This window comes from Rhodnius prolixus, unplaced genomic scaffold (assembly GCF_049639745.1).
Source record: "Rhodnius prolixus isolate KJV_2025 unplaced genomic scaffold, Rpr scaffold_2, whole genome shotgun sequence".
NCBI lineage: Eukaryota > Metazoa > Arthropoda > Insecta > Hemiptera > Reduviidae > Rhodnius > Rhodnius prolixus.
In genome coordinates this window covers 2,014,010-2,026,782 of record NW_027411592.1, presented here as the reverse complement: position 1 = coordinate 2,026,782, position 12,773 = coordinate 2,014,010, and the positions used below count along the sequence as shown (strand labels likewise).

At 32.3% G+C, this 12,773-nt stretch overlaps 1 protein-coding gene across 2 annotated transcripts in view; it reads left to right on the top strand.

Annotated features, from left to right (window-relative positions):
• Positions 1-12,773, top strand: part of mus101 (mutagen-sensitive 101) — a 33,768-nt gene that overhangs the window by 7,620 nt on the left and 13,375 nt on the right. For both annotated transcript variants that reach the window (XM_074117337.1, XM_074117336.1), the window contains 6 exons: positions 4,921-5,125; positions 5,766-5,987; positions 7,464-7,604; positions 11,924-12,006; positions 12,103-12,266; positions 12,555-12,702. In XM_074117337.1, coding sequence (XP_073973438.1) covers positions 4,921-5,125; positions 5,766-5,987; positions 7,464-7,604; positions 11,924-12,006; positions 12,103-12,266; positions 12,555-12,702 — 963 coding nt within the window. The remainder of the gene's footprint in view (positions 1-4,920; positions 5,126-5,765; positions 5,988-7,463; positions 7,605-11,923; positions 12,007-12,102; positions 12,267-12,554; positions 12,703-12,773) is intronic.

The window sequence follows — 12,773 nt, the reverse complement described above, 5'->3', positions numbered from 1 at the left end:
AACTATAGATTATAATTGAGAAAAACAAACTGTACAAGAGAACAAAATTTCATACGAATACGTGGTTCACGGTGGAAGATATAGAAGGGCCATAATTTTACAGAATTTCATGACCCAAAAAATTTTCAACCCTTTATATCTTCTACCTTTTTAGATCTGTGCACAAAATAACAATAGTTTATAATTGAGAAAAACAAAGTGAACAAGAGAACAAAATTCCATACCAATACGTGGTTCACAATGGGAGATATAGAACGGCCATAATTTTACAGAATTTCATGACCCAAAAAATTTTCAACCCTTTATATCTTCTAAAATTATAGATCTGTGCACAAAATAACTATAGATTATATTTGAGAAAGACCAAAGTGTACAAGAGAACAAAATTTCATACCAATACGTGGTTCACGGTGGGAGATATAGAACGGCCATAATTTTACAGAATTTCATGACCCAGAAAATTTTCAACCCTTTATATCTTTTACCTTTTTAGATCTGTGCACAAAATAACAATATGTTATAATTGAGAAAAACAAAGTGTACAAGAGAACAAAATTTCATACGAATACGTGGTTCACGGTGGGAGATATAGAACGGCCATAATTTTACAGAATTTCATGACCCAAAAAATTTTCAACCCTTTATATCTTCTAAAATTATAGATCTGTGCACAAAATAACTACAGATTAGAATTGAGAAAAACAAAGTGTACAACAGAACAAAATTCCATACCAATACGTGGTTCACAATGGGAGATATAGAACGGCCATTATTTTACAGAATTTCATGACCCAAAAAATTTTCACCCCTTTATATCTTCTAAAATTATAGATCTGTGCACAAAATAACTATAGATTATAATTGAGAAAAACAAACTGTACAAGAGAACAAAATTCCATACCAATACGCGGTTCACAGTGGGAGATATAGAACGGCCATAATTTTACAGAATTTCATGACCCAAAAAATTTTCAACCCTTTATATCTTCTACCTTTTTAGATCTGTGCACAAAATAACAATAGTTTATAATTGAGAAAAACAAAGTGTACAAGGGAACAAAATTCCATACCAATACGTGGTTCACAGTGGGAGATATAGAACGGCCATAATTTTACAGAATTTCATGACCCAAATAATTTTCAACCGTTTATATTTTCTACCTTTTTAGATCTGTGCACTAAATAACTATGGTTTATAATTGAGAAAAACAAAGTGTACATGAGAACAAAATTCCATAGCAATACGTGGTTCACAGTGGGAGATATAGAACGGCCATAATTTTACAGAATTTCATGACCCAAATAATTTTCAACCCTTTATATCTTCTACCTTTTTAGATCTGTGCACTAAATAACTATGGTTTATAATTGAGAAAAACAAAGTGTACAAGAGAACAAAATTCCATAGCAATACGTGGTTCACGGTGGGAGATATAGAACGGCCATAATTTTACAGAATTTCATGACCCAAATAATTTTCAACCCTTTATATCTTCTACCTTTTTAGATCTGTGCACAAAATAACTATAGATTATATTTGAGAAAGACAAAGTGTACAAGAGAACAAAATTTCATACGAATACGTGGTTCACGGTGGGAGATATAGAACGGCCATTATTTTACAGAATTTCATGACCCAATAAATTTTCAACCCTTTATATCTTCTACCTTTTTAGATCTGTGCACAAAATAACAATAGTTTATAATTGAGAAAAACAAAGTGTACAAGAGAACAAAATTCCATAGCAATACGTGGTTCACGGTGGGAGATATAGAACGGCCATAATTTTACTGAATTTCATGACCCAAAAAATTTTCAACCCTTTATATCTTCTACATTTATAGATCTGTGCACAAAATAACTATAGCTTATAATTGAGAAAAACAAAGTGTACATTAGAACAAAATTTCATACGAATACGTGGTTCACGGTGGGAGATATAGAACGGCCATAATTTTACAGAATTTCATGACCCAAAAGGTTTTCAACCCTTTATATCTTCTACCTTTTTAGATCTGTGCACAAAATAACAATAGTTTATAATTGAGAAAAACAAAGTGTACAAGAGAACAAAATTCCATACTAATACGTGGTTCACAGAGGGAAATATAGAACGGCCATAATTTTACAGAATTTCATGACCAAAAAAATTTTCAACCCTTTATATCTTCTACCTTTTTAGATCTGTGCACAAAATAACTATGGTTTATAATTGAGAAAAACAAAGTGTACAAGAGAACAAAATTCCATAGCAATACGTGGTTCACGGTGGGAGATATAGAACGGCCATAATTTTACTGAATTTCATGACCCAAAAAATTTTCAACCCTTTATATCTTCTACATTTATAGATCTGTGCACAAAATAACTATAGCTTATAATTGAGAAAAACAAAGTGTACATTAGAACAAAATTTCATACGAATACGTGGTTCACGGTGGGAGATATAGAACGGCCATAATTTTACAGAATTTCATGACCCAAAAGGTTTTCAACCCTTTATATCTTCTACCTTTTTAGATCTGTGCACAAAATAACAATAGTTTATAATTGAGAAAAACAAAGTGTACAAGAGAACAAAATTCCATACTAATACGTGGTTCACAGAGGGAAATATAGAACGGCCATAATTTTACAGAATTTCATGACCAAAAAAATTTTCAACCCTTTATATCTTCTACCTTTTTAGATCTGTGCACAAAATAACTATGGTTTATAATTGAGAAAAACAAAGTGTACAAGAGAACAAAATTCCATAGCAATACGTGGTTCACGGTGGGAGATATAGAACGGCCATAATTTTACAGAATTTCATGACCCAAATAATTTTCAACCCTTTATATCTTCTACCTTTTTAGATCTGTGCACAAAATAACTATAGATTATATTTGAGAAAGACAAAGTGTACAAGAGAACAAAATTTCATACGAATACGTGGTTCACGGTGGGAGATATAGAACGGCCATTATTTTACAGAATTTCATGACCCAATAAATTTTCAACCCTTTATATCTTCTACCTTTTTAGATCTGTGCACAAAATAACAATAGTTTATAATTGAGAAAAACAAAGTGTACAAGAGAACAAAATTCCATAGCAATACGTGGTTCACGGTGGGAGATATAGAACGGCCATAATTTTACTGAATTTCATGACCCAAAAAATTTTCAACCCTTTATATCTTCTACATTTATAGATCTGTGCACAAAATAACTATGGTTTATAATTGAGAAAAACAAAGTGTACAAGAGAACAAAATTCCATACTAATACGTGGTTCACAGTGGGAAATATAGAACGGCCATAATTTTACAGAATTTCATGACCCAAAAAATTTTCAACCCTTTATATCTTCTACCTTTTTAGATCTGTGCACAAAATAACTATAGTTTATAATTGAGAAAAACAAAGTGTACAAGAGAACAAAATTCCATAGCAATATGTGGTTCACAGTGGGAGATATAGAACGGCCATAATTTTACAGAATTTCATGACCCAAAAAATTTTCAACCCTTTATATCTTCTACCTTTTTAGATGTGTGCACAAAATAACTACAGTTTATAATTGAGAAAAACAAAGTGTATAAGAGAACAAAGTTCCATATCAATACGCGGTTCACAGTGAGAGATATAGAACGGCAACGATTTTACTGAATTTCATGACCCAAAAAATTTTCAACCCTTTATATCTTCTACATTTATAGATCTGTGCACAAAATAACTATAGCTTATAATTGAGAAAAACAAAGTGTACATTAGAACAAAATTTCATACGAATACGTGGTTCACGGTGGGAGATATAGAACGGCCATAATTTTACAGAATTTCATGACCCATAAGGTTTTCAACCCTTTTATATCTTCTACCTTTTTAGATCTGTGCACAAAATAACAATAGTTTATAATTGAGAAAAACAAAGTGTACAAGAGAACAAAATTCCATACTAATACGTGGTTCACAGAGGGAAATATAGAACGGCCATAATTTTACAGAATTTCATGACCCAAAAAATTTTCAACCCTTTATATCTTCTACCTTTTTAGATCTGTGCACAAAATAACTATGGTTTATAATTGAGAAAAACAAAGTGTACAAGAGAACAAAATTCCATAGCAATACGTGGTTCACAGTGGGAGATATAGAACGGCCATAATTTTACAGAATTTCATGACCCAAATAATTTTCAACCCGTTATAATTACAAACTATTTAATACAATCTCCTTGTAACATCTCTTCCTCACAAAACAGTGAATGATGAGAGAAAGAACTTTTAACTGATGTTTTGGGTCAGTTGAGCCGAACTTATCTATTTATGCAAAATAGAGTTCACACACAGCTCGTTCATAGGAACCAACTCAAAACACACCACCTCCGTAAAGTTGCATTTAACGCTGAGAAATAGTATTACTTGATTTTGATGTTTAAGGGGCTGATGAGAACAATATAGGTACCCCATGAAAATGTATACGAAACGCTTATAAATCTGGAACTATATTTAAAGTAAATAATCAAGTAATTCTGAATCCAATATGATCGTCGAGGATTGTTAAATAGAAAAAAAACATTCATTTAGAGCATGTGCAAGGTCGTACTTTCTTACACCGGGAGTCTTTACAAAATGTTGTGGCTTATAATACCCGTTTCAGAGTATAATTCAGATATGAATAAATTGGTCAAGTCAAAAAGGGCAGAATTTTCTGCTTGGTGATTCCAAATTTACTCGAGATTACTCAGCGGTAATCGCTGCGAGTATTGTTCAGTTTAGGATTATTCTCTTTATTTTTAAACCGGGATAATAACCATAGGAACATCTTGAGACTCTACAAGAAAACCATTTTTCCTGCCCTTCTCCTACCTTTTTTTAAAACCATTGATGCCATTTTGAAACCTTGAATACATTTTTTTCTCTTTCTTTGCAGAAAGCTAACGAACATAAGATACCTATAATGTGTAGCGGTTGGGTAAAAGCTGTATGGGAAGCATCGCTCAAAAAGGAAATAAGTGCTCAAGATCCGGAACTTTTTTCAAAATATAAATTACCACCTTTTAAAGGACTATTTATTACTTGTAGTAATCTACCACATTCTGTGAAGTTAAATTTACAAAAACTTATTGAAGGAAATGGTTTGTATAGTTTTACAATTAATTGATTTAGTTATCTTGAAATTTATAATTCATTTATAAATAATCTCTTTTCTTCTTCTTTTTAACTAAGACACGTCAACAATTGAGGTCTTTAGCACCTTTGCTAATTTCCGAACAGGGTTCTGTGGTTGTATCCATCATCGAGAAGTGAGCAGCAAAAGATTCCTAAGACGAAAAAGTTCATATTTTCCCAGAGCACTGAGCTAACCCACACACTCAAATGCAAAGAAAAATTAATTTTCATAAATTTACACTTTTTGTTTTCTTTTGCATCTTCTAAGAGGATAGTTTTGTGAGCAAATAAAGTGGTTATCTCCTTAAATCAGTGTTTATTCTTAGTGAATTTTCTTGAGCTTGAAACCGTTTGGACAAGTAATTTTTAAGTATTATTGAAATTAGTTAAATATTTTTACATCGTACGACTATTATTATTATTCATTGAATATGCCGCCAAGATATTCGCTATGAGCTGGAAGCGAATTAAAAAAAAAAACCTGCCTTAGTTATTTAGGATTAACTTAACAACTTAGGCAAAAGCTAATTTCCTAAAAACTCTACTCACTTTGAATCATAATGATATTTAATATTACTATATGATAGGTTATGATTGATTTTACAGGTGGTATATATATGCCGGCATTAGAACAAAATAAAACATCAGTTTTGATTATCGGTGATCCTGTAGATGGTAAGAAATTCCATCATGCTCAGTTATGGGGAATACCATGTGTTAAACCAAGCTGGCTCCATGAATCTGTAGAAAAAAAATATCTAGTGCCTTATAAAGATCATATTGTGACAGCTAGACCAACATGTTCCACACCGACTTCAGAGCTTCCAAGTAATTAGAAGATTTATTTATTTATATTTGATTTGATTGTAATCATGTTGTTCTGTTAACTAATACACCGTACTTGAATATTCTGATCGTATGAACTAACCATTGATCAAATCCTATTCACAGTACAAAAATGAAACTTTATTCTGATAAAGATAAAAAAGCTTTCAACTCAAATTATTGAATTCTTGTCTTTGGATTCATATTTACAAATTAATTAATTTTGGCCAAAATTAAGGAATCAATGTTGTGTTTCCCTTTACTTATTATTATTTTATTATTATTATTACTGTTATTATTATTATTTTTTTTATGATTTGAGGCGCGTCAACATCTAAGGTTATTGGCGCCCGGAGCTTTTTCCAGTGCACTGCCGGCCTCCGGACAGTGTTCTCTCGTAACAGACAACACTGTCCATCACCGGACAGTGAGCTGTAAGAAGCTCCTAGGAAGAGAAAATCTAAGGGTCAGCTGCTGGATTCGAACCCAGGACTTCCGCTTGGGAGTCTAGTATGCTAACCTCACAGCTAATCCCTTCCCTTATTATTATTATTTCTGAGTGGGGCAGAAGAAAGCATGGCGAGGTCGACTACGTTTCACCACGTATCTGTGTAGGATGGGGAAAGTTGGAGACCCGTCATGTGTCTTCGGAGACTTTGACCTCGATGACCCATCACACGTTCTTTTTTGTGTGATAGGGAGAGCTTGGAGCAAGAGATCGGGAGAATCACGCCCGAGAACATAGTAGGGATTATGCTCTCTTACAGAAACTGCTCGGACCGGGTGGCTACCTTTGTTAAGTAGTATTAAAAAGAAAGAAACAGGAGCTGGATTTCCGTCTGCTCCTGTCGTAGTAGAGAGTCTAATAAAGGCCGGTAGGAGCTCGTATGGGCTATTATGAGGCACCACCCTGAAGTAATGCGCAAGTGGTTCCAGGGTGGGTTTCTGTGCCTACAGGAGATTTGGGTTTTTTAGTGGGTGAGGGTTCCACATACCTACGTTAACAATATTACTATTATATTATAATATTTATTATTACTATTATTATAATAGTGTCGTCTTTATCATCATACTCGGTTACTGCTGAAATAGCTGCTTGGGAATCTACAAGTTTAACAGTTTAGCAAAAATCACTTTTAACAACCTCTTTGAACCTTATGGCGATGATGTGCAGTTCTGCATCAAATTTAATTATAAAAAAAAAATGCAAGGCATTCATAGATAGGTTACTTTCGCAAGGGAAGCTAGTAGTACTGCAGTGAATTCCGCATGTTATGGACTCCAGAGCAACGAAGGAAGCTGGCCGATCCTGCAAAAGAGGGGGGCAAATAAGATCAGATCTGGGGTAAGAGGCTGTCGCTGAGAGCAGCTAAGAGAGCTATTTCACCATTTTTCAGTTATTATTATTAAAGTTTTATTGTAATTCTTAACGTCAATGGAATCGTTCTTAATCAGAGTAACTTATATGGTTAATTTCAGGCTTTATGAGTAACGATCTTTCCGTAGTTCCGTTAGCTAATGATGTCTCAAACATGGAAGTTAATGAAACAAATAGCACGATCAGTAGTGTAACATCTTTTAAAGTGTTTCCAAAGAAAACACAGAAACAAACATCTCAAAGTCAGTATTATTATTATTTATTTATTTATAATTTCTCTTATTTCTTTTTAGAAGATATTTTAATCGTTATGATTTTCATCGGAAAATCAGTTTTGAAGTGTCATCGATTAAGACAAAGAGGCTTTCTTCATTAGAGCCATTTCACTAAAGTGTAAGGCCTCATCACCTGTTTTAATATTGGCAAATTGAAGAAAATCGACCGACCGAAACTATCGCTTAATTGATTAGATTTTTCGATTTTTTGTTGATTGTTTAGAAATAGTGCACTCGATTATATTAAACTATACACACGTTACTTTTTGTTTTAAATTAAAACGTTTTGGGGAAATTTCATTTAAGATTGGGAGTTCCTATAAGGCCTTAAGTTAACTCTCCTGTTCCAGTATATTGTACGGTCGTAATACCTGCATAATAAAGATGTATAATTGTGTTTAAAATGGCTACCCAAAATTACGAGTCCGGAAGACCATCAGTCTAATCTAAGGGTACGTTCACAACGGAGCTGTGAGCATAGATGATAGCGGAGATGATAGCAGTGATGCATCAGCGCTTATAGAATAACCTAGTACATTCTTATGTGAGCGTGCACAACGAAGCTTCGACTAGTGACTCATACTCGCTGGTATAAACGAGCATAGATGATAGAATTGAATTTTTCATTTTTCTGCTAGCTGAACTCCAGTATCGGAGCTTCAAAATGGAGGTAGAAAAATTAATTAGTGCTGTCTTTACTCATTATTTTTGGTTATTATTTTATTATTTACTTTTAAACAATATTTTGTTTTTTAAATCGTGCTTACATTTATTAAAACTGTCCGGTAGGACAGTTGTATAAGGGTTGATGGTCAAAAACTGCACGAAAAAGCGTAACGTTGAAAAACACCCAACTTTGACAATTTTTTTCTCTTTTTCTATAAAAGATAAAATTCCCAAATTTTCTTTAAAATAAAGGGCAAATCCTCCTTTATGACTGTAATTTTTTGCAACAACCCAGATCTAATAGGTTTTGAGAAAAAAGTTGCTGAAAATGAGCAAAAACGGCTTTTTCAAAAATTGTTGTTGTTCTTGTTCTTGTTGTTCTTCTTCTTCTTCTTGTTGTTGTTACCTTTTTTGTAAACAACGTAGCGCCTAAACGCGTGAACCGATTTTCATGAATGAGGTGTCATTCGATTCGGAATTTTATGTAGATGTGCCTTTTGGGGGTCTCGGCCCTGTACATTGAATGGGAGAGGAGTTAGCCCCCTTTATGTAAGGCCCCCTCCAAAATTATTATTACTAATTACTCTGTAAATCTTGGCCCGATTTTGATAAAATTTGGTAGGATGATAGGGTTAGGGCTCCCCTACCTAACAATAAAGCGACGATCTGCTCTTACACTTGTTAAGGGGAAGTATAGCAATCGTTTCAAATTATCGACACGTGAACCGATTTTCATGAATGAAGTGTCATTCGAATCGAAATTTTGTACAGATTTGTACTTTAAAAGTCTCGACGCTATGCCTCATAAGGAGGGGAGTTCGCCCCACCCAAATAAGGCCCTTTCTGAAACTATTATTACCAATATTTCTACAAAGCTTAGTCCGATTTTGATAAAATTTAGCACGAAGAAGTGATTAAAGCTCCTCTATGTGGCTGTGAAGTGCCATCATGCTCTTACACCTACTAAGAGGAAGTACTGCAATCGTTAAAATTATCAATGAGTGAACCGATTTACATCAATGAATTGTCGTTCGATTCAAAATCTTTGCCTTTTAGGGAGAAGTACTGTAATCGCAGTTTATTTTTCTTGCTCCTCTTAAAAGGAAGTACTGAAATCGCAGTTTAATTTTGCTATTTACGTACAAATACCTTCCTATTTTATTCAAAACGCTTTCTCAAAAAAATGGTTATTGAGGATGGTTTGGGGACCGTAACTATAATCATTCTTTAAAAAGATCTCTCCAGTGGTAGTTACGGTTCCGATTTAACACCTTATCAGGTTATAATGATAGAATACCTTATTCCAAATTTTAAAAAATCTGTAAAGCAGACGTAACTTTGCAAATAGACAAAAAGGAAAATCTATCCAAAAGGTACAAAAATCTCCTTAACAAAAACTTACAGTTTTAAAAGTTAAGTATAAGGGTTGATTAAACGCCAAAAGGTACACAAATCAGCAGTTCCCAACATTTCATTAATACTTCATTGATATAATTTAAGTAATTTTACTGCATTAACTTTTCCTTCACATTTTTTAGAATTTATTAGATGTCACAGACCCTTATGCTGGCCAGTTCATTCATAATATTTTTTTATTATAATTATGATAAAATGAGTGATGAATTATTCTGAGTAGTCACATATACATGCATGTTAAAGTAGAAAAAAACAAAGTTAGAGTCGGCCACTTTTTAAATTTCAATCACGGAGGATTCAAAACAATATTTCAGTCTTAAATTCGTCTTACCGAAATATTCGTGAGCACAAATAACATACATTTAATAACAAGTAGATTATTCAACAATATTTACTCATTTCTCAATTGTAATTTAATTTAGTCCCCCTAATTTTACTTATGGTAAAATACTGGAATAATTAGCTGTCCTAAAAATATGCATATCTTTATTTTCTTTATTTTATATTACATATATATAACATTGTGGGAAGAACACCTAGATTGAGAATGTAATTGAAGAAAACTATATTATTTGCGATAAAGCCAGATTATTTATTACTTATTATTACAAACGTTTGACTACAACATAAAATAACAATTACTTTAATCGAAGAATGAACTTAAACCAATGATTTTTATTTAAAAATAAAAATAAATGCATAAAATTATTGATGTAAAAAAAGTTTATGAATTTTTTAGCCTCTTATTTTTTTTATATTTTTTATAACGTTTTCTTTTTCACCTGTGATTAATAGTTTGATTATTATAGATAAATAGATATTACAGTCAATCTAAGTTAAATGGTGTGCTACTTGAGTAAATATTTTGTAGACGAAAATGGCCAGCATAAGGGTCTGTGACATCTAATAAATTCTAAAAAATGTGAAGGAAAAGTTAATGCAGTAAAATTACTTAAATTATATCAATGAAGTATTAATGAAATGTTGGGAACTGCTGATTTGTGTACCTTTTGGCGTTTAATCAACCCTTATACTTAACTTTTAAAACTGTAAGTTTTTGTTAAGGAGATTTTTATGTGTATTTATTTGTTTGTTTTTTCTCAATAAAATCATTACTTACCTAAGAGTAATCACTAGCTTTTCTTCTATAGTTATAGGATTTCCATGACAATTTTTCCAAAGTTTTCTTAATTTTGACCTTATTTTTTCTAAAATATAGTCGAATGTGGGTGGACCCATCCTCACATATTCAAAAAAACGATCCGGATAATTTCTAAGTTCCTTATATAAATAGTGAAATTCGCCCAAAGTACTTCGTTTTTTTATTTATGGTATGTACATGATATTTTCTACATCTTTTTTTTTTTAAATATACCATTTCGTTGCTGGTGAACATAAAAACTCTTCTTCACTACTCGACATGTTGCATGTATCACAGCTCCGTTGTGCACACTAATCAGCGATTATATTTTACTCTATCAGTTATCATCTCTGCTATCATCTATACTCACAGCTCCGTTGTAAACGTACCCTAAGTGTAACTGTACAGTCGCTCTAGTTTTCATGGCATACGAGAATATTATTTCTTTGGATTGATTCGTCTCGGGGAATATTCATTTTAGAGAATTTCTAGGGGCCGCGGCGCCACGTTTCCTTCTGTACTTTCTGTTTTAAAATTTTTTCTTAATATTTTGCCCAGTATCTTTTTAGTTATTGGACTATTAAATATCGCACCAGACTTTTAACTTTCTTTTACTATTCATAAGAGAAACTATTGCCGATCTTACATATCTCTCGTCGCCTTGTCTTATCCTCTTTTATAGCACCATATATGTACATACATCCTGGAATTTTATCTAACCTTCCAGACAATCCATTTTAAGATCATTGTTAAAGAAAAGATATGATCTGTGCTTCAGGTACGGCATAAAACTACATTTATAGGAATAAAAAAGCTACTTTTATAATCACTAAAATTATTTTAATTTTTTGCAGATACTTTTCTTCGTTGCATTCTTTACATTTAATAAATTTTCCGAAATGATATCTATTTAACCTAATAAAGTAGCCGTAATTGTTTGCAGATTTATTTATTTATTATTCTTGAAAAAAACATTACAGAATTAAAAAGATTAAAGAGAAATAAAAAGATTTGTGTCATTTGCAAATATAACTCTTAATAATAAGTGTATTATCTTTTACAGCTAGCAACAATTATAAAAAACATTTAGAACAATTAAACATGTCTGAGGTTAATTCTGCCGGACTATTTCTTGACGGATGTAAGGTACAACTAAATAAATATTATATTACATACCCAAAAATACATTTTTTTAAAATTATTGTTTTATTGACAAATTAAAAAAAAATATATATATTACAGGTCTTTTTAAGCGGATTCGTGAGTCAAGAAATTGATAAACTGAAGAAAGTTCTCAACAGTGGCGGTGCAACCATATTTGGTCAGTTATCTGATAGCGTCAGTCACGTGATTGTTGGAGAATTTAACGCAAACGACGCTAAAATACTTGCTAAATGTAACCAAAGGTTAGTTTTTCTTTGTAAATTTTTGTTTTGTTTGCGTGCTTAGCAAGATTGAGGTAGCCTTGTGATTATTAATTTTAATGGAGTGTAATAGTGTAAAAAGTATGGAAAAGTTTAAATTTACTTAAGTTTTCAGCTTTTCAAAGTTTAAATTGCACTCAAGCAATTAGTTACTAGGTTAACTTTCGTATGTAACATTCAAAAAAACTACAATTTACTCAAGAACCGCCATCCCCAGCGATAAGACGGAAATCTTGAAGGAGTTCACTCCAGATGTATATTTCTTTTTAGACCTCACGTAGTCAGTGTAGAATGGTTGCTAGCATCAGTTAAAAGTAAACGTTTGGCTCCTGTACAAGAGTACCTCTGTCTGCAGTCAAATGATGGGAAAGGTTCTAATGAATGTCCGCCTCAATTGTCGTCACCTTTAGGATCTAAGGTTTGCATTTTCAAGTAAAATGTTCAAGATTACCAAAAAATAAAATAAGAAAGTAAATTGTTATAATAGAT